A 22,106-nucleotide genomic window follows, 5' to 3' on the forward strand; every position below is an offset into this window, starting at 1 on the left:
GTTTAGATATGTCTGTTCTCGCTCAGACCTAAAACAAATTTAAAACTCACAAGGAACACATATAAAACTTTATTTTAAAGCACACCTTCGAGATGCATGATAGTTGGTTGAAATGTTTGAGACGCTCTATACAACAGCATTTAAAATTAGCATGCTGCATGCTCTTCTGCACTCAGCTTGTTCCAGCCCTATTTTTCCATGAGCTGAGGCATGAGTATAGGCGAGGTGTGAGCTTGGGCTGTCAACTTTGAAACAGTTCAGACAACCTATATATTCAGCCGAATATGAATGTCCTATTATGAGCCGGATTTTGGGTTTATGAATCAAAGCGGGATCATTCTGCATTATGAAGCTCGCATTCGTGCTTACCAGCTGCAGTACGGCCTTAGCTTCGACTTATCCAAGGGTTTACTATGCAAATACCAGCACCGTGAAGCAGTCTGCGACCAGTTATAGAGAATTAACAAGTTTGGTGCTGAGTTCTACACACTCCGATGGTTTAGTGTCAACTTTCGTTTCGGAGGCCTTTGTTTCTTTAACAACGTTGACAACGAATGATGTTGTCACGGTGGTAACGACGTGGTGTCCTCTTGGATCTGAAGTAGTGAATTCTCAACTGAGTTCTTATTCCGAAGAATCACGCGCCTCGTCGAGTAACTTAAACGCCCCCACTACTACATCGCCAACATCTGTCTTCATAGACATGAGTGGTACAACAGAGACAATCCAAAAAAGCCAAATTCACACAAAAGAGATAACTACCTGCCCTACGTGCTCTGTTCGCCCTACCTCAGCGAGCACAGTGCCTGAATCTACTGATATTGCGTCATCTTCAGTGGCTTCATCGATCTCACACTCGAAGGATTTAGTCAGCCAAGCAGGTTCGAGCCTTTCTTCCTCGGCTAAGTCGTCTTCCGCTCGCATGCCTTCGATTACAACTAGTGGAGAAATAGGAACGAGTGCTGTCGATACTGGGAACTTGTCTCCCAGTTCAAGTTCTAATTCTTATCAATCTGGATCCTCAAGTACCGAAACACATGCGACTACCTCCCAAAATACTCTTTCATCGGTATCTGGTCTATCTAAAAGTGCTTATTCCCCAGGTTTATCCTCTTTTGACGTACGGCCTGTTCTTACAACAGAAACTGTGGATGGTAAAACTACGGTATACACAACTTGGTGTCCTTTAACTTCCCACTCGATTAGTTCTCTGTATTCTGTTGTCACTAGTGACAATCCTTCCTCACCTAGTAGCGTGAGAATCGCTTCTTCAGAATCTCAGGTATCCGATGAGAACGAACATGAGTCTGATTTTTCAACACAGGCAAGTTCCTTGCAGGAGCATGGGTATTCCTCATACTCAATGGTTACTATTACATCAACCTCACTTCGGACTGTTGTTTACTCTACGGAATTATGTTCGTCACGGCGTTGTTCACCTTCCTTAACATCAGTTTTGGAATCAATCGTCTTCACTACCTCTGTGCATCCCACTGGCTTGGGATCATCAAGCGAAAGATCCAGAAATACTTACAGCAATTCGAAAACTGATAGCATCTTAAAAGGTCAACTTTGCTCTCTCACTAGCTGTCAAGAAACAAGCACCTCGGACACCAGCGGAACAGGCTCCAGCTCGAAGCCGACATCTGTGTCTCAATCAGCCACCAGTGAGGCGGCAGAAAGTTCAAAGTCGTTATCAGAGGGCTACCAATCTTCTGTTTCTAGTAAATCTTTTGCTACCTCGCAAAGTTGTGTTTCATGTGCTAGTCAACGCAATTATTATACAACTGAGAGCGAAACATATCTTTCTGAAAAGGCCAGCTTGACTTCTGCTGAGTCTTCGCAGAAACTATCGCTATCGAGTTTTTCATCAGTTCCTGATTCCTCTGTTTCATCGAGCTTGTTGTCAACATATTCAATTGTTACAACTACTTCAAACGGTGTTGTGACCGTTTACACGACGTGGTGTCCTTTATCAAATTTGAAATCGAGCAGTAATAATGGGCTCGTCTCGAGCTCTCTGGCATTGAAGATTGTTTCGACAGAGCAGTCCGGGACTAAAAAGCTCTCTTCCACTCAGCAATACCGCTCACTTTCAAAAACGGCTTCAAGCTTCATGACTTTAGGTTCTGGTGCTTTGACTTTTTCCACCCCTTCGGTGACAAACTCAAAGCCCATTTCCGGCTCTACCCTTGCTTCTTCAACGCAACGCCCCAGTGTGGAAACTCATAATTTTATCCAAAGAAGCAGCTTTTCAGCCTCTCATTTTTCTTCGCTAGTAGCTACCAGTCACGGCATATCTGGTTCTATTGACACTGTCCAGTCGGGCTCATCGACTAGTTTGTCTACTTCCTCCGCAATTTCAACGGAACACCTTTCAAATACTCGCTACTCTTCCATATCAGAAGGATCTAATTCGCAACTTCAGAAAACATCAACAGGCTCATTGATTTCGGTGCTTTCCTCATCTTCTCGATCTGTGCCTGTTGTTTCGACAGCCAATTCCAAGAATGAAGAGACATCATGTACACAATGTCAGACTTCGAGTCATACAAGCTTTAGTACTGAAATTTCTTCCATTGTGTCACTAAGTGTTCCATCTCAAAGTCAAGACCTGAAAACCTCTGCCCGCTCAAGCACATCCCTTAAAAGTTCGGTAACATATACTTCTAAGGTTATCACCACAACGAGCAGCGGCATACGAACAGTGTATACAACATATTGCCCATGGACCTCTTCAGCCTCTCAAGAATCACAAAACTCTGAAAAACAAAAATCATCTGCAGCAAGCTCTTCAGCAAGCTCTCCAGCAAGCTCTCCAGCAAGCTCTTCAGCAAGCTCTCAGCAGGAGCTTTCTTCATCGGTAGCAAGCACCTCAGAGTCTCAAAAACATCAGACATCATCCTCACTGGATTCAGAGCCTCAAAGATCTTCAAAAGCTACAATTCAATCGGTGGGCTCGCAAGCCTCCTCGTCTAAGACCTGGACCTCGAAGGTTGTAACAACGACAGAAGGGGGGGTCACTACCATTTACACAACCTGGTGCCCGCAGGAAGATTTACAATCTTCTGGTACTGTTGCAGCAGTTTCGCCCTCAACCTCGCAACAGAAGTCCTCTTCATTGGTAACAACCACCTCAGAGTCCCAAACGCATGAAACACCATCCTCACTGGATTCAGAGTCTCAACGATCTTCAAAAGCTACGATTCAATCGGTGGGCTCGCAAGCCTCCTCGTCTAAGACCTGGACCTCGAAGGTTGTAACAACGACAGAAGGGGGGGTCACTACCATTTACACGACCTGGTGTCCGTTGGAGGACTTGCATTCTGGAACTGTTGCGGCAGCTTCGCTGCCATCTAAATTTACGGATTCAACATACATTAGTAGCACTTCTTCCCCAAGCGGTCTCTCTTCCGTTCCATCGATTAATGAAGGTAAGACGGCAAGCAGTGCTTTGAAGTCAAGTGAAATAGCTAAGACGCTTTCTGATAGCTCAGCCAAAGAGTTGACGTTGTACGGCACTTCAAGTTCAATGAAAGCAAGTGAAGCTGGAAGCTCGGATAGCATGTCCTCGACAATTGTTCCACGCATGTCCACTGCAGAAAGTTCCGCAATAATCCAAAGCACTCAAGACGCTTCCAAAAAGAGTTCTAAGGGTACGGTTACTACTGGCAGGCCCTCAACTTCAAACGTGGAGAGGTCCCCCAGTACAACGCTAGGCACGACAGAATCGCTTGTAAGCTCGTCTCATACGTTCTCTTCTACGAAAACCCCCGCTGTTAGTCCGCATTCTTCCGCCATCATCAGTTCCAAGGCTACGACATACAGTTCTTCCTTCACCATCTCTGTCACCACTGTGCTGCCATTTACCAAGACGTCTACTGGGGATAACGGGCAGCTTTTTACGGTCGTGAGTTCTCAACCCAGCACTATACCAACAGTTACTACTGTTTTAGTCAAAACTCGGGTTCCAGTTACTACCTATTCCCAAGTAAGTATCACTGAAAGTGCCTCACAGCAGGCCACAAGGAAATCGTCAACAGAGGACACGACATCTTCATGGGCAATAGCTTCCACCGTTTCAACTTATGAAGGCAGCGCCGCTTCTACCAGGAGGTTTGATAGGATCCTGAAAGTTGCAACAGCTCTACTATTGACTTTTATCATGTAAATCTGAAGAAATTTAAAGGAAACTTATGTATGACAACATGAAGCTTTAGTCATGAGCTCAAGCTCTAATAAATAAACGACTATTTGCCCTTTATTATATCAAATTGTAGACCTGTTATTGAAACCTCCTCGCCGGCATCGTCATCATAATCATACCATTCATTTTCTTCCTCAAAGGTTGCTTCCATAACTTTTCCTGACACTAAACACGCCTCAAATGTCAAATTACTGAAGTCTAAATTGAGAGCTTCACATCCTCTGCAATCGAGAGCCAATAGGATGGCTTTTGATGAATCCACGTTCTTAATTCCTATTTTCTTGCGGTAGACTCGCGTCTTTTCCACCAATTCGCGATTGGACTCTTCCTCTAAATTGTAAAGCTCCTCTTGAGTTCTTTCAAGATTAATGGAGCAGTCTTTACCACAAAACTTGCACTTCATGACGAAAGATGCTTCGCCCCTGCTACCGCTCATTGTATGTTTCTCCAGCCGATTTATGGTAACTTTTGAATCATGCTTTTCTCTGCAATTTGTGCAGACAAGCTCAAAGGCATAATCCGCGGGGTCGGTGTCTAGGTCTTTGACCTTGAGACGACCGATGTTTTCAGAAACGGAGGCAGATAGTACTACGTAGAGCATTGGTGTTGGCTATTCTAGGCTCTTCAACCTGCTATTCACTTTTCGACATTGTAGCCGATGAGATGCGATGAAATGAAAAAATCCTATCAGCTTGAAATCGTATGTGAAGGATAGACTTAAAACTTAAATAACAGCAACCGTCGAGCCAGAACAGCCAAAGGGGCATTTGAAGGCGCTTATGTATTGCTTCAGGCAATACTTCACAAGAGGTTTCCCCTTCACATGGCCAAAAAGACACAGCCGAGGCATCAAACTATCTCAACGCTATTACGGCAGATCCCCACGCTGCAAAGGACGTTTAACCTTGCGGCCTATGGGAACTGGTATGACCCTTTGGCGCTACTTCAATGCACCAGGGAATGTGATGTTTGTCACAACAAATGTTGTCACCCTTCTCGGTATAATGTCTTACACTACAATACAAAACATGGCCCGAGAACAAGCAATGCAAGAATATCTGGAACATAAATCGTTCGGGGATGATACGGTGGATATAGAGCTTACACAGGGCAGCCCAAGAAAACGATATCGAAAGGAGAACATCAAACTCTCCAAAAACCAGCCGCCATCAAACTGCTACGCACAACATGCAAAGATGTCGTTATTTCATCTGCTCTACTCCTTTTACATCTGCCGGGACGTTGCCTCTGAAAACGAGGTACGAGGTAGTAGTGAGTGGAAAGAGGAGCTCGACGATCTTCAGGACGAGGTACCAGAAAGGCACAGCTCACATATTTCTACGCGCATGTTTTACCATCTGTGGCGAAGTGAGTTTGGCCAGATTTTTGACAACCTTAGCCGATCACAGCAGTTTCATATGCCAAATTGGAAGCACTACCCAGGTAGTTTGCAAGTGGTGTGCCAATCGCTCTATGACAGTGAGCTGCGAACCGTGGCCGACTTTATCAAGTTCTACAAAGGCGTCAAACAAGGCACGCTGAAGGAGCTTTTGCGGGCTTGGTTCTATGATAACATGCAGCTCTTTCAGAGTACTTCTGATAACGATAACGAGTATTTCTATCGTTACCTAGTACAGGCGTGTGAAAATGATGAACCGCTGTTTAACCAATATGCATCGATAATGCTGAATCCTAGTAACCCTCGACGTCGCGCTTTTTTCAATCGACGCAACCAGTATAGCAGTGCTTCTCTAGAGACGTTCGTGGAGGTTTTAAAGGGAAATTTACGCGCTGCCGCCGGTGCGGTCGAGAAGAGCTACTACCACGAATCGATACTGAACCTGGTCTCGATGCTTAGGACAAGCTGCTTCCTAGCCCAGAATTCCAACGGCTCTCACGAAGTTCGCATTTTGTTGCCGGGCAACATGAATGTCTGCGATTCCCTGCCATACCCGCATACGTCTAGCGCTGACAGATTCGCTTGCTACAAGCTTGTCAGCGAAAACGCCGAAGTCATGGCTGTGCTTGGAGCCATTTCGAAGCTGCCGAGCTAGCCCAATACATTACATAAATACATCCCCGACGTTCTGCAGACCTCTTCTTGTAAATAAACATAACGTCGCACGCGCGCGGGTGCTCTGTTATTTTAGATTGTCACGAACCTGGTAAATTTTTTTAACAGTTTCCCGCGATGAGATGATATTTTAAGTTCAAACACTTCACCAAGCCAGTGTATCGATCTGCATAACCCGCCTGCCAATGAAATTTCTCACTTCTAACTTTCTCAAGTGCTCAGTCAGAGAATGCGACAGAAGCAACGAAAACTTTCCTCTCAAGTATAATGGGGAGAAGTGCCAGTTGGAACAGGACGAGAGTTTGGAGTTTAATCCTGAGTTTTTACTGAGGATCATCGACCGCGTCGACTGGAGCGCCGTTGTCAGTGTGGCTATTGACCTGGGGAACTCAAGCCTGCCTTCCAGCAAGCCTGAGTTCACCAGCGAAGACCTGTCGGACGAAGACATGATAATCCTGAAAGACCTGCATACACTTCTCATCAAAACCAACATCGTCGAAGGAGAGATGTCTTGCCGGAACTGTGGCCACATTTACTACATCAAAAACAGTATTCCTAACCTACTGTTGCCACCTCACTTAGCATAGACCCCAGTCGTGGCACCTTGTATAGTATTTCATTGCTTATATAATGTATATCACGTGATTTGGAGTGATTATTGCACTTTGGGCACGTGACATAACATCTAGTTTTCACGCTGGCGGCTAATTGAACCTTTAGCCGCCGCTCCCCCCTTCAAAACTGAGTAGAAGTCGTTAATACACCTGAATCTTAACCGGCCATACGTAAAAGTTCATTCGCAAAAGCTTAGTGCATGTAACTCTGCTGATGGCCGTTGTTGAGTCGTCCCGAAGTTGGTCAGCCTTACAATTTCTTGGTTTCGGATATGAAAGGAGTAATTAGCGCCAAAGCGTCAACTTGGCTCAGGAAATCGCCGCGTCCGAGCTTCCAATCTAATGAAGAGGTCTGCGTCAGCAATTCAGACTGTAAAAGAGATTGGAGCTCCCCGCGTTGAGAGAACCCCCTCCGATTCAACTTTTTGCACAACCCAGTCTCAAAGAATTTTACTCAAATTCCCTTCTATCGAGTATGAGCATGTTTCAAAGTCCCTATTATTGGCAGGTTTGATTGTGCACTTTGACTTTCATTTTACGTCACCAAGTTTGTCTAAAACTAAGCCCCTAAGAGTGCTCTAAGTATTTGGGTTCAAATCTACAGCTGGTTGCCCAAACTCATTGCCTTTTAAGAAGTATGCGACTCAAGAACTATTATTACATGCTGATGCGTCAAATGCGCCGAGAGAATGCGAGGTGAACGCAGAATCGAGGGATTATTTTATCAGTTTTTTGTCTCTGAGATAGCCAAGTCTTTGGCTTAGGGAATCTTGCCGCGTATTCCAGATCAGCATAGCTTTTTAGTGTCTCCCCTGCTGAAGAAGATCACTTAATGCGCTATCCGCCGCTGATGCCCCAAAACTTTTCCTTCCTGAGCGAGGTCATTTCCTGATTATTAAATGTTGTTACATGGTATTCCTTAGGTCTTGTAATCAGTTAGTGCTCAGTCAAGCTTCATATTTGGTTCCAACTCTCTTCTGCGTAATTCAATGCTAGCGGGCGATTTCTTCAAACAAGCAACTGAGCCACTGAATCGCCTTCTGGAGCAAGATATGTCCCTGCAAGAGAATTAGCCGTCTGTACTTTTTTCAGTCAAAATCAGCAGACAGATCTGCTTAGCCAAGGTGTTCTGTTGCGCCGTTCTGGAAGTATCACCATTGTGCGTGAATTATTTTGCTAGCCAACGTTTAGAGAAAGCGAAAACTGGGGAACAAAAGGTGCTGAAAAAAGGGAGAACAACAATGCCAAAACATTGCTGCGTTGCGACTACATTACCGATACTGTGAAGAGTGGCAAGGGCTTGGTTTTGGTACCAAAAGACACATACATGGATGTTTCGCCTCTTATACGCGTGATTGTCTCTGTGTACGAAATGGCCGTTTTTTAGAGTGCTTTCCACTTCGCGTGAAATCCAACCATATTGCACAAGCCTTCAATTTCATCAGATAATTACAGCTTCAGGCGATTTCGACTCGAAAGAGGGCATTTTTCACAGGTTTCGGTATCGATGGACAATTTGCAGGTGCTTTCCCAGCCACCAGCGACGGTCAGCGAAGGCGAACAGCGCTCGCGGAGTGTTTCGCTCTCCAAACTGATACCCCGGTCGTTCAGGAAGGCGAGCGGAACTCCTACAAACGAATCCAGCGCTGGCTCGGTGAATTCGCTTGAGAATGGCAAGCCAACCCCCAGCGCAACTAACCGCGGCGCGGAAGATATGGAACTGAGGGAAACACCTGAGTCACCATCGCGTGCTCACTTCCGGACCGCCTCGAACACGGAAAACTCTAGCTCAGCAACCCCACAGCCAGAGGGTTCTGAGGAGACAAAGCCACATCAGCAAATTCAAACAGGCGGGAAGCTCTCCGCTCGTCTGAAGAAAATCTTTTTACCCGCCAGCAAGTTGCCGGAGCCACCGCAACCGGCGGCTGAGATTTCTACGGCAGGCTCGGCTCCTCTGCAAAGCCCCGACAGGAAGAGCCTCGAAAATCCCGACCTACCTGAACCCCCGACATCATCCCACACCCATGAGCCTTTGCACACCGCATCCATCCAGGGTGTCGCTGGCCCTAATAGAAGAACGAGGTCTCCCTCCACTCCCATCATGCCTAGTCACGTGCCCACGCCGGATGCTACCGGTAAAAGCGACAATCGCCACAATGGAATCAATCAGGGCTCATCAAATGCTAACAACTCAGGTGTAGATCGCCGTAGTACTAGGGCCGATACAGTCCGCAGCAGTAACCCATATTTCGCATTTCAGGGACTGCCGCCACATGCGCTATCTTCTCAAGATTTCGAGGGTGGCAATATTTCGGCTAGCACCCGCAATAACGACTCTTCGGTACTTATGACACCGCCTCCTACCAGCTCGACTGCAACTACATCATACTTCTACAGCGAATTTTCTGCAACAAGCAACAAGTCGCTCAACGATATCAATGAAAATGAAGAAATGGAAGATTTCAAGGCTGCTAATTCAAAGGGAAATTCAAATAGCCCCAGTGGAAAGTTCTTTAGCCCAGGGCCTGCCTACAAGAGCTCGCCAAGTCCACAACACCTACCCTCAGATCTTACACCCAATCCTATTGTTATAGTGGAACCCGATTTTGAAGAAAATAGCCTTTCTCCGTTACCGCCTCCAGCGCTCAAAGATATTACCCAGGACGATCCTTCCTCACCGGTCAAGCCGGGCCTACGAAGGGTGGCCTCAGAGCCTAACGCAATCAAAGTCGCCAATGGTCAAGGCTCTGGCACTGTCAAGAAAGCCCTTGGTGGTAATCAGCCAAAGGTTTCCTCTGCTAATGCTTCTCCTGGTGATGCTTATTTGAATGAGGAGCCGCGGCGATCGCGCCGTCTAAGAAACAAATCATTTAGTAACAAGTTCAAAGAAGTGATTGTTGGTCCTCAATCGTTCGAAAAAATAAAACTTCTTGGCCAGGGAGATGTCGGAAAAGTATATCTGGTTAAAGAGAAAAAGACGAATCGGCTTTATGCCCTTAAGATCTTCAGCAAGGAAGAAATGATAAAGAGGAAGAAAATTAAACGAATTTTAGCCGAGCAGGAAATTCTTGCAACTAGTAACCACCCATTCATTGTCACACTTTACCATTCATTTCAATCTGAAGACTACTTATACTTGTGCATGGAATATTGTATGGGTGGTGAATTCTTCAGGGCGCTCCAAACAAGGAAAACAAAATGCATTGAAGAGGATGACGCGCGGTTTTATTCTAGTGAAGTCGTTGCCGCGATCGAATACTTGCATCTGATGGGATTCATCTATAGAGACTTGAAACCAGAGAATATTCTACTGCATAAGTCTGGGCACATCATGCTGTCCGATTTCGATCTTTCAGTTCAAGCCAAAGACACTAAGAACCCAGTGGTTAAAGGCTCGGCTCAGGCTTCGCTTCTTGACACCAAAATTTGTTCAGATGGTTTCAGGACCAATTCATTTGTCGGAACTGAGGAATACATCGCCCCTGAAGTTATACGAGGCAACGGCCACACAGCCGCAGTGGACTGGTGGACGCTCGGAATTTTGATTTACGAGATGCTATTCGGTTTCACTCCTTTCAAAGCGGACACAACAAACAAGACTTTCTCAAATGTATTGAAGAACGAAGTCACCTTTCCAAACAACAATGAAGTATCGAGAAATTGTAAAGACTTGATCAAGAAACTGTTGATCAAAAGCGAAACCAAACGACTAGGTTCCAAGTTTGGCGCTAGTGATATAAAGAAGCATCCTTTCTTTAAAAGAGTGCAATGGTCGCTTTTAAGAAATCAGGAACCCCCACTTATTCCTGTTTTGACTGAAAATGGATACGATTTTACTAGACTCTCCAATAACGTCAACAAGGGAAATATCAAGCAAGATGCAGTTGATAATGACAAGGAAAAAGCTGATCCAATTGCAGAGCAAGAAAAAATAATGTTCGAAGAAAAGGTTGAGCGCGACGATATTGTCGCTGACGATGATCCATTTCATGATTTCAATTCCATGAGCCTAATGAAGCAGGACAACAATTCTCTGATATATGGCGACAATAACTCATATGGAAAGATTTCCTACACACCGAATCAAAACAGGTCAAGAAGCAATAGTCATCGATTTTTTAAAAGGTAAGCACATAAACAAACCCTTATTAGAGCATGATTTCCCCAATTTATATACGATTTAACGACATGATTTACTCCTCTATTTCCAAAAGGCGCAACAGCTTCTCTTTATAGGATGAGCCCTTATCTAACAAAGCCGCTTTTACAGCGCTGATGAAACGCAAATGTTTGTCACCTTCCATTTCAAATTTAGCCTGTTCTGATATCTCAAATGCTTTGTTTATAATGTCGGTTGGTATGTTCGCTAATCTGGCGACATTGAGCCCATATGAATCACTAGCGAGCCCTCGTGTCAACTTGTACAAGAATACAGCAGTAGGCCACCTCTCGCCTGGTCTCCTCTCTTCTATGAAAGACATGTGGTAGTTGTCGAGGAGCGGTGATGTAATCGACCCCAAAATCGGATAATGTGTGATGAACAAGATGAATGGACATTTAGTCTCCATTGATGTGAAATGCTTGATTATAGCATAAGAAATACTGACGCCATCGGTTGTACCTGTACCTCTACCAACTTCGTCCAGTAATAAAAGTGAATTTTCGTTACAATTTTTAAGGATATCCAGCATTTCAAGCATTTCGACCTTGAAGGTTGAATCGCCCTTTATGAGATTGTCATGTGCTCCAATACGCGTAAAAACGTTATTAAAAATTGGTATTTCCGCACTGTCAGCAGGCACGAAAGAACCAATTTGAGCCAGGATCCCTATCAGTGCCACTTGGCGAATAAAAGAAGATTTACCCCCCATGTTCGGGCCCGTAATTATCATGAGCTTGTTTGCATCTTCTTTCATGTGAACATCGTTAGCGACGTAGTTGACGTCGAGGGATTCAATAATGGGATTTCGCCCATTCTTGATATTTATCTGACGCGAGTTTTCCGAGAACTTTGGCCTGACATAATTGCGATTGAAGGATGCAGCAGATATGGACAGAATACAATCAAATGTCGCTAATTTGTTTATGATGTCTCTTAGTTGTGCATAATCTGCAGATATGCGGACCAAAAATTTTTTGAATTCTTCATCACAGACATAAGTCAATAGGTTTTTATGGTATTCCAATTGATTTACCAGTTTTGTAGTCTCGGGAGTTCTGAATCTGCTCAGCGTTTTCGTGCTTGCGACTTTGACCCAATCCGTGGGGAGGCCGTTGAGTTGAGTGTTACGTACCTCAATAAGATATTCTATCTCATCTTTGAAAAAAAACCTTGGCCTTCTGAGAACTCTCCTAATCCTTTCCAACTCTCGTTGAAGCTCTTCTTTGACACTATCTATATCCCTCAATTTTGATATGATAACCTCTGCATTGTCGTAATTGTTCAGGTCAAAAAATTCGTTGCAGCTTTTCTCTTTGTTTTTATCTAAGGCTCCCTCAACATTTATCATATTAAGTAGATGGGTTACGTTTATTTTCCTCAGAGCATCATCCAATTGCTGTAAAACAGATGTCAATAGTGTGGATCTCTGGTGAACTCTCCCCCCTGTATCAAAAACCTGTTCTTGGAGGTAATAATGGTGGCTAATAAAGTGTTTAGCAATTTTGTCGAGGTGTTTCAAAAACACGTAGACTTCTTGTCTTGAAGTCTGACCATATGAGATTCTGTTCAAATTTTTCAAAAAATCAGGTGTATCTTTTAGCATGTTGCTCAATGCTTCCATAAATATACTTGTTATTTCTTTCCTAGCACACTCTATCGCGTCTAGTCTCTTGTTTATCTCATTTTTGTCAGTAAGCGGTCTGGAGATCCATTCGCGCAGTAGGCGGTAACCGTACGGGGTTCTTGTATGATCCAATATCCACATTAAGGATCCTCGCGTAGTCAGGTCAGTCTGATTTTCGAAAATCTCGAGGCTCTCAAGCGTATTTGGAGAAAGAATCATATTTGTCTTAGTGTCAAAGGGCTTATAATTATGCAGAATATCAAGAATTTTGTGGGTATCATAGTTTTCGAGATAGTGACGGAGGGTTGCTCGTAATTCTAACAGTTCTTCCGGTAATTTTATGCCACCTAAATGTGATCCTTGAGGTGCTTCTGGTTCCGATGTACTGAGATCATAGAACTGAACTTCTGACTGACGTTTTTTGATGAACGATACTATGACTTCCGGAAGAGGTCCTCGAGAAACAACTTCAATGGGGCTCAAATATGATATTCTTTTATCAAGCTCAATTGCGGACATCTTTTTTCTGTCCGAAAACTTATCATGAATGACTTCGCCACTGCTTAACTGTACAGAAAGCAGCCAAAAATGGAAGAAGTGCTCGTCTTCGGCGGCTTTCAAAGCCCATATTGTACTGAGCTCACCAGTGGAGTTAGCTTCTGCACGATTAAAAGTCTCATTGATCGAAAAGGTTGCTTTAGTGAAAACTTTGTCAACTTTTCTCCTAAAAACACCACTCGAGGTCCCGTGAGCTCTTTTGATTGCTTGTGTTTCCGCCTGCTCTACGACCCCCACCTTAAGATTGTGCCGTAAAAGCCTTTGTAAGTGCACTTGCAATCTATTGTCTGGAATGCTACAGTAAGCAAGCTGCTTGTAGGAGCGATCACAGGGGTGAGAATCATCCAAGGTTAGCTTGCCACTAATGAGCATTATTTGAAGTATCTTGCTCACTATAACTGCATCCATAGCAAAAAATTTGTACTTATAGCCGACACGTACAGCAAGAATCTTGTCCATATGCTGCAGCTTAAGATCTTTGACCTGTTGGTCAAGAGGTGTCAGTTTATCAGACTTTCTAGATTTTTTCGATGCTGGCTCAATAGCGGCAGCATCTGTCGAAGAATCTTGGTCAGCTTCACGATCCAATGTACCGGAAGCTCGCTTTCTCAAAGCGCTTTGGACCTTCTCCGAGAAATCATCGGACTCTTGTATGCCACGTCTTGATGGAGCGTCCTCAGTGCTCTTCGCTCTTGTGAAACTATACTCGCTGAGGGCTGCCTTTGCGACTTTTGAGACTGCCCTGGCTGGGTCTGCAGCATTCGCTTCATGCTTCTCAGCTGTGCCATCGCCCGACTTCCTAGCTGTGTCTTTCCAAAACCCAGAAGATTGTGATCTGCTGCCAGTAACAGGCTGTGGTGAAGGACTTCCAGTATTCCCATTCCCGCTGGCACTTCGTTTTGCTGAGTTCTTACTGTTGGACTTGAAGAACTTGCTTATCGCGGGTTGGTATGACATTAGTGTTCCAACGCCTTCGGGTGTATGACGTTTGAACAAACTACTAATTTAGTTTGCCTTGCGCTTATAGAGTTTCGTCAAGATTGATACTTAGCAGCAATCTTCACAGTAGCCGCGGTCATGGTTAAGCAGTGGCCGAAAGCTGTGCCGCTGTCTGCTACTTGGATCATGGCGAAGTTACTTAGTTCGACGCCAGCGTTAAGAGGTGGTGGGTTTCATGCTGAATTATGTTTTAATGTTTCCTGCCGTTATTTTAACATTAATGAGAAAGCATGCCAATGATAAATTTAATAGATGTACGAATTTAAATTCAAGAGTAACGGCGGAAGCTTATACGCACCTTGATTAAACGGTGCACTGATATGCTACTGAGTACGTTGGTGAGATTTAAATAAGTCAGGTTGTTTACTACAGTTTCGTATTTCACGTAAACTTAGTAGCAAGAAAACGCTTGAAGTCCTGATGTGAATGAGATGCAATGGGGAAGCTCAGTAATCTCAGTAATCGATTTCTTTCTTGGCAGAAACCGGCTCGGTCTTGGTGTGACCTGCTTTCATCTCATCAACACTGCAAGCGCTATGGTTTAGATATCCGGGTAACAAAATTAACAATTGGGGGCAAAATTTTCACCATGTCTTTAGGTAGACGGCATGTTTGGCGCCTTTAACAGAATACAAATAGCTGGGCGATTCACAAGAAAGGTGCTAGAGCAAGGTACTTACAGCCCTTTGAGAGCAAGCAGTATGTTCGCCAGATTTAAATACAGATGATTGTTTGTGTGAATTACAACCTAGGTGATCCGGTTCTCTTTAAGGGGGGGCCGCGTTTGCCTCCTAGAATGGTTGAGCGCTGCAATTGACCACTCGCAACGAGTTTACTAACCGAACTGGGGAACCCCCGATAACAGAATTCTTTTTCGTTACATGCATACGAGTCCGGAGCTTCAACAAAGTCAGAGAAGCAAGGAAGTAAAGGAAGTTGCCCAGATCACGTTAACTCAAATCAGCATCCTCATAACGAGCCTAGACGAATCAAATTGCAAAAAGATTGAAAACGAGATCCTATCACTTCTTGAGAGATCTCCTTTTGTTGTTTATTTGAAATATTGGAAGAAACTTTTACCACTTGCGTCCGATTTCATAAAGCAACACCGCCGTTTAAACACATCTTCTGAACCACTTCACCGCCTGCTCTACAGTCTTATTCAGGATCTTGAGTTCAAAAATAGAGAGGTTATCGAAATCCTAACAAAAGAGGTTTTTCAAAACGCAGAGTTTCAAGCTCAAACTAGTCTGAACTTTACCGATCTCTTGGCTCTTCTCGACCCAGAAGAAGATAAACGCATAATAGAGCAAATCGACCCTGAGGCTGCCATCAAACGCTTAAAAAAACTAAGAAACCTCAAAATGAATGCCGCGCAATCACTACAGGACTTCCTCGCGAGCGAGACCCCAGACACATTGGAGCAAAACCTGAGCAGCTTGCTCTGTTCACTGAAAGGAGAAAGCTTAAATGACTCTGTCGCCTTAATTCTTGCAGAAATTCTTTCGCCGGGTTCTCAAAACATACAGCTGCCTTCTACGGCGTGGTTCACTCCAAACGCAATAAGTGAAGCAAGCCAGAGAGGAACGCAGATATCTAACGCCTTTACCAAGCTTGGGCCATCTGCTATCAATTGGAATAGAGTCTTCAATCTCATGTCAACGAAGTACTTTCTTAACCGTCCGATTTCGATATCGCTCGCGTCCTTGAACTCACTGCTGGCCGCTTTAAACAGAGGCCGGCTCATTGATCAGTTTTTAAGTTGCGATTGGAACATGCAATTTAAACTCAGCGTTTGTTTACTATTTCACAAATGGAATCTACAACAAGGTTGCATTGATCTCCTTAGCATGCCCGATATCAAGAAAGTTACTAACAACATTCAAAATTCGAGCCCCAAAAACACTCTCCTTTATCTCAAATCTGTTGCGAGGCTAGATGTCGAGATATTTCTGCTGCGAGAAGAGCTTGCAGGAAATCCACTTCTCCCTGCTTTTCAGGAATGTTTCTTTGAAGATTACGACTTGGCTCCTGAGTACTTGGCGCTAGTTGTGATGTCAGACAACAAGCATTTTACAATGCTGGTCGACAATAAAAGCATCATTGATGACTTGTTGATCACGCTTTTAGTTAAAGTTTTTGAAAACTCTCCCGCCGCACTTACAGATCTTCTAAAGCAGCTTCCTTTCGAGAAGGTGGTCGACATGGGTAGTATTATCATCCGGAAAGATTCTTCACCTCTGTTGAACCTCGTTCAGGTTTTATCAGAGGTCAATATTCTACCGGAGTTCATAAAAACCCTACCTCTTCACGAGGCCTTAAAAGTTACGCCTAGCGCCAAGAAGCTCGGGTGGATAGGCTTCGAAGATTACATGAAGTCTCAACTTTCTGCCGAGACTGTACCCTTAATCCTCGACCACTTAGAACTTCAATCAAAAATGGATGAAAGCAGCACTACATTCTATTCATCTAAGGTTTATGACCTATCTGCATTGCACTATCTTATCTCACTACTAAACTCGTTTCCTTTGAGTGGGAAGGAAAGAGAGAATCTTGAGAATGTTCAGTTCTCGCTAATAATTGCGTTTCCCAGGCTCATTAACTTCGGTCATGGCCACGACAAAGCGATCATAGCAAATGGGGATTCGGTCCCGATTCCGATGGATGTTGAAAAAGAGATGCAAAACTATCTTCAAAAGATGTACAGCGGGGAGTTAGCTATCAAAGATGTGATTGAGGTATTACGGAAGTTGAGAGACAGCGACGACCCACATGATCAAGATCTGTTCGCTTGTATGACACATGCTGTTATTGCGGAGTCAAACTTTTTCAAAGACTATCCCTTGGAGGCGTTGGCTACTACATCTGTTCTTTTCGGCTCTATGATCTTATTCCAACTTCTAAGGGGGTTTGTGCTGGATGTTGCCTTTAGAGTAATTCTCAATTTTGCTCAAGACGGTACTGAATCGAAGATGTTCAAGTTCTCTGTTCAAGCCTTGTATGCTTTCAGAATGAGACTCAAAGAATTTCCGCAATATTGTAAACATTTGATCGAAGCCGTCCCTGCGTTACAAAGCCAGCCCCAAATTTACCAAACTTTGAGTCAAGCTGCAGCCCAATCGCCCGAGCGGTCCAATAATGGAGCAACTAAAGTTCAAAAACCTCCAGAGATGATCGCTTTGAAATATTTTGCTATCAGCGAAGTTCCGCCCAAGGTTTTGCAGGAGAGTCCACCGAAAGAGACTACTGAAAAGATTCTTTTCATTGTGAACAATATAACTCAAGACAATTTTGAGGACAAGATCGAAGCTTTGAAGCTAAACTTAAAAGACAAGTATTTTGGCTGGTTTTCGAATTACCTGGTTAACCAACGTGCGAAAACAGAACCAAACTATCATTCTCTCTACGCGAGGCTGATAAATTCCATTGGTTCAACTTTACTTCATGATTATGTTTTGAATGCCACTTTTAAACAGCTTTACCTGCTTTTGTCCACCAAGGAATTGCAATTTAATGAAAAGAACTTTTTGAAAAATCTTGGTGCTTGGCTGGGTAGCATAACAGTTGCGCTGAACAAGCCCATCAGGTATAACAACATTGCTTTTAGAGAGCTTCTACTTGACGCCCACCGCGCAGAACGCTTAGAGATAATTGTTCCCTTTGTGTGTAGGGTTTTGCAGCAAGCATCCAGCTCCAAGGTTTTCTTACCACCCAATCCGTGGACTTTAGGTATCTTGAAGGTTTTGTTGGAGCTCAACCAAAAAGCCAATTGGAAGCTAAACTTAACCTTTGAGGTCGAAGTTCTCTTCAAATCTCTGAAGTTAAAATTAACTGACGTGGAGCCGACGAACTACCTCGACAACGCTGACAGCATTGCTTTCATAAGTGGTGATTTATTCAGGTTAACGGCAGAGCAACAGCAGGCCGAACAACAACAAATAGTGACGGTGATGCAGCAGTACCAACAACAAGCTGTTTTACTGCACAACAGGCAGCAACGGAAAGCCCAACAGCCCCAGCCACCACAGTCGCAACAACCGCAACAATCCCAGACACAGCAACGTGCCTCGTCAACCGGCTTTTCCGGCCTGCCGTCAGGGCTCGACCAACCTGTGTCAACAGGCGACTCACAAGCTAACGAAAATCCTTTCAACACGTTATTGGGTAACACTCTATTCGTAACGCATCCTGATTTGAAACGCGTTTTCCAAATGGCTATAGCGAAATCTGTGCGTGAAATCTTAGTACCTGCCGTTGACAAATCATCTAGTATTGCTGTTATAACAACAGTAAATGTTGTCCTAAAAGATTTCGCAACTGAAGTGGATGAAATGAAGCTCAAGACTGCAGCCATTACAATGGTGCGCCATTTAGCTCAAAGCCTTGCTCGAGCGACTTCAATCGAGCTCTTAAAAGATACTATTCGCTCTACTACTCAGTCACTAGCCCCCAATTTAATGAACGTTCCAAATTCTCCTATTGAGGAATTAAATGTGGCGATAAATGATAACATCAGTATTGCCTTGGCGCTAATTGAAAAAGCTACCATGGACAAAGCAACGCAATATGTGGGAGAACAGCTAATGCAGGCGGTGGCAATCAGAAGGTATCACAAAGAGAGAAGATCGGGCCAACTATTTCTCGCCCAGAACGCCAATTCGTTTTCTCTTAATCTCCCTGAGCCCTTGGGTTTAAAACCAACGGGCGTAACTCCTCAACAGTTCAGAATCTACGAGGAATTTGGAAAAAATAATATTTTTGATACCGTTTCTTCCGCTTCCGGTGGTGGGTTCTCCGCAGAAGGAGGCCCAGTTTCTCAACAACAGATTTTGGGGCAGCAGTTGCTGCAACAGCAACAACGTCAGCAACAACAACAACAACAGGAGCAGCATCAACAGCAAAGGCAGCAGTTACTAGAGCATGAGCAACAAAAGCAACAGCAGCAGCAGCAATTACAGTTACAGCAACAACAACAACTTCAACAACAGCAGTTGCAACAGCAGCAGCAGCTTCAGCAACAACAGCAACAACAGCAGCAACAACAGCAACAACAACAGCAGCAGCAACTGCTTCTTCAGCAGCTACAACAGCCTCATGCTCAGTCTCAGCCAGGAACTCCTCAGGCCCAAACACAGCCTAGTGTTCAGGTTGAACTGGAACAAAGCCATAGGGTTCTGGTTTTGCTCATGGACAGTCTTGTTGCCCAAATCAAGGAAAACGCCGACAAAGCTCTTGACAGCCTGGGTCAAGAGAATGGCATTAAAGACATTTTGTTTCAAATTCTGACTTTGATTTCAAGAAGCAACCAAAAAGATCAATTAGCGCTCAAAGTCTCACAAGCGGTAGTCAACAGCATGTTTGCAACAAGCGAGAGTCCGCTTTGCCGGGAAGTTTTATCATTACTTTTGGAAAAGTTATGCTCTTTGTCCATTGTTGCTCGGAAGGACGTCGTTTGGTGGCTGGTGTACGCCTTGGATTCAAGAAAGTTCAATGTCCCTGTAATAAGGTCTCTTTTGGAAGTGAACCTCATTCAATCATCAAAACTCGACACAGTATTAGTTGTGGCTATAAAAAATAACATGGAGGGGGCACTTCAATTTGCGGTAAATTTGCTTCGTGACGTAATTTTGTCTGAGAAGCCTTTGTTCATGAGGTCTGACTTTGTGCAAACATTGACATATCTGAGAACAGTTGATTGTGACATCACAAATTCTTTCTTTCAAGATTTTGAAAAGGCAAATATACTTCCTGTAAATGAGGTTCGAAGTGCTACAAACAAAGAGAGAATGCTCCTTGTCTTCACTGAATGGGTAAAACTGCTGCAGCGCGTTCCATCTGACGATGTCAAAGTTGCAGTTTTTATAAGCCAGATGATTGAAAAAGGTGTGTTGAGCGAGACAAACAATGTCATTGAGTTTACTAAAGCCGCGTTGGAACTCTCCGTTGGGTCATTCAAAGAAAGTGATCCGACGAGTGAAGTTTTCACTGCAACAGATGCTTTCAGTAAACTTATCGTTAATTTGCTGGTACTGCAAGACTTCAGTGAGGTTGATCGGTCAAGTTATTTCAAGCTGATTTTTTCTGTCATTACCTTTGTTTTTTCTGAAGATCAGGGCAAGACTGAAAACACATTTAATGAAAGACCTTATTTCAGGCTGTTCTCCAGTTTGCTGTGCGATTGGGAAGATATCAGTAGCCATAACTTTGTTAAAGTCGAAGACCAACGATGCAGGGCTCAACTGGTAGAATTCAACAAGGAATTCTATAGAGTTATTGCATCATTTCTTCACGCTTATCAGCCAATAGCATTCCCTGGTTTTTCTTTTGCATGGATTACACTCATTTCACATAGAATGTTTTTGCCTAAAATGCTGAAACTGCCAGAAAAAGCTGGGTGGTCGCAGCTTGTTTTATTATTTACCGACTTACTCAAGTTCATGGCTCAGTATACCAAGAAGCAGGATGTGCCAGATGCTGTGTCCGTTGTTTACAAGGGTGCTTTACGTGTGTTTCTGGCTGTTGCAAATGATGCTCCTGAATTCCTGGTTGAAAATCATTATGAGCTCTTGAACAATCTGCCGCATGTTTATATGCAACTCAGAAATGTCGTTTTAAGTGCGTTCCCAAAGCACGTTTCGATACCAAATCCTTACAATCCGAAGTTGTCTATCGATACTGTGAAAATTTGTGATCAACCCCCTAATGTCTTTTATGATCCAGTCCACGATTTGAAAACCTTGAAAAAGCCAGTTGACAACTACCTAAGGATTCCAAGTGCATCATTGTCTAGAACGATATCCTCGAATGTGTTCAGATCTGAATATGAAAAGGATAATGGCATTGGATTTGACACTGTTTCGGTTGACGTCAAGCTAATCAATGCAATTGTGTTGCATGTGGGCATAGAAGCAGCTCTAGAAAAGCAAAGAACTACTGCGAATGCTGTTTTCAATGTAAAATCATCATACTACACTTTACTAGCCGATCTGCTTAATGATGGAACCACAGAGGTTCGTTTCCACGTTGTTCAGGCCATTGCAAACCAGTTGAGATATCCAAACGCTCACACGCAATGGTTTAATTACGTTCTTAAAAACTTTTTCAACTCTGAAGAGTGGGGCGAGAACAAAACCGAGATCCAGGAAATTATAGTCAGGACGCTTTTGGAACGCATTGTCACTAACAAGCCACATTGCTGGGGAATAATTGTTACTTTCACGGACTTACTAAAGTCAACCGAGTGCTCATTGATGGATTTGCCTTTTGTTAAAGACGTCCCCGAAGTTGAATTGATCATAAAGCATTTGTCCAAATACATCGTCAAGACCGAAGAAACCACCAATGAACAGCAAAATGAAAGAGCACCTGCTGAAGTTGCGTCAAGGGCGTAATTCACTTGAAAATCCCTAGATTATTGGAAGAATACAACTTGGGGTATCAACGGGACTATAATTGCTGCTAAGGGCCTTTGCTATACAAAGTTGCTCAAGCAAAGCTAGCTGATGTTCTTATCAGCGAAATCATCGAATTACATAGATTAGTATACGACTCTTTATTACTGGATTTATAAGGATTAATTTGTTGCATCATGAGATGGCAGTACCAAATGTCTTGAGACAGTAGAACCAAATGTCTTCAGGCGCAGCAACAAATTCGGTTAGCTGCATTCCGCATACTGAGATATAGCCGAGCACAAATCCGCTCGCAGTTTCTGCAAACACACGGCTGGCTAGAAAACAACGCGACTGGAATTCAAACAGGGCCAGGCTGGAGCTTAGTATCCATGTCTCGTATATAGTTACCAACTATTTGTGATGATCGGAGGCTGTTAAATGACATTATGTTCGGGTTTGATCAAGTTCAAGTTT

At 43.8% G+C, this 22,106-nt stretch overlaps 7 protein-coding genes across 7 annotated transcripts; 5 read left to right on the forward strand and 2 right to left on the reverse strand.

The window, feature by feature from the left end:
* Positions 1–346: 346 nt before the first annotated feature.
* On the forward strand, positions 347–4,171 carry FIG2 (Fig2p; the record flags this gene model as incomplete). The annotated part of the gene is made up of 1 exon (XM_002551733.1): positions 347–4,171. The coding sequence occupies one exon, from the start codon at positions 347–349 to the stop codon at positions 4,169–4,171; it is 3,825 nt and encodes a 1,274-aa protein (XP_002551779.1).
* Positions 4,172–4,250: 79 nt separating this feature from the next.
* On the reverse strand, positions 4,251–4,808 carry KLTH0A07392g (uncharacterized protein; the record flags this gene model as incomplete). The annotated part of the gene is made up of 1 exon (XM_002551734.1): positions 4,251–4,808. One exon carries the CDS (start codon positions 4,806–4,808, stop codon positions 4,251–4,253), a length of 558 nt encoding a protein of 185 aa, XP_002551780.1.
* Positions 4,809–4,986: 178 nt separating this feature from the next.
* PET494 (Pet494p) lies at positions 4,987–6,261 on the forward strand (the record flags this gene model as incomplete). Its single annotated transcript, XM_002551735.1, has 1 exon — positions 4,987–6,261. One exon carries the CDS (start codon positions 4,987–4,989, stop codon positions 6,259–6,261), a length of 1,275 nt encoding a protein of 424 aa, XP_002551781.1.
* A 205-nt stretch (positions 6,262–6,466) lies between these two features.
* On the forward strand, positions 6,467–6,868 carry TRM112 (RNA methylation protein TRM112; the record flags this gene model as incomplete). The annotated part of the gene is made up of 1 exon (XM_002551736.1): positions 6,467–6,868. The coding sequence occupies one exon, from the start codon at positions 6,467–6,469 to the stop codon at positions 6,866–6,868; it is 402 nt and encodes a 133-aa protein (XP_002551782.1).
* Positions 6,869–8,402: 1,534 nt separating this feature from the next.
* Positions 8,403–11,024, forward strand: FPK1 (serine/threonine protein kinase FPK1; the record flags this gene model as incomplete). The annotated part of the gene is made up of 1 exon (XM_002551737.1): positions 8,403–11,024. One exon carries the CDS (start codon positions 8,403–8,405, stop codon positions 11,022–11,024), a length of 2,622 nt encoding a protein of 873 aa, XP_002551783.1.
* Positions 11,025–11,088: 64 nt separating this feature from the next.
* Positions 11,089–14,196, reverse strand: MSH3 (mismatch repair protein MSH3; the record flags this gene model as incomplete). Its single annotated transcript, XM_002551738.1, has 1 exon — positions 11,089–14,196. One exon carries the CDS (start codon positions 14,194–14,196, stop codon positions 11,089–11,091), a length of 3,108 nt encoding a protein of 1,035 aa, XP_002551784.1.
* A 923-nt stretch (positions 14,197–15,119) lies between these two features.
* Positions 15,120–21,629, forward strand: CDC39 (CCR4-NOT core subunit CDC39; the record flags this gene model as incomplete). The annotated part of the gene is made up of 1 exon (XM_002551739.1): positions 15,120–21,629. One exon carries the CDS (start codon positions 15,120–15,122, stop codon positions 21,627–21,629), a length of 6,510 nt encoding a protein of 2,169 aa, XP_002551785.1.
* Positions 21,630–22,106: the final 477 nt, after the last annotated feature.

The sequence above is a fragment of the Lachancea thermotolerans genome (genome assembly GCF_000142805.1).
Source record: "Lachancea thermotolerans CBS 6340 chromosome A complete sequence".
In the NCBI taxonomy this organism is placed as follows: Eukaryota; Fungi; Ascomycota; class Saccharomycetes; order Saccharomycetales; family Saccharomycetaceae; genus Lachancea; species Lachancea thermotolerans.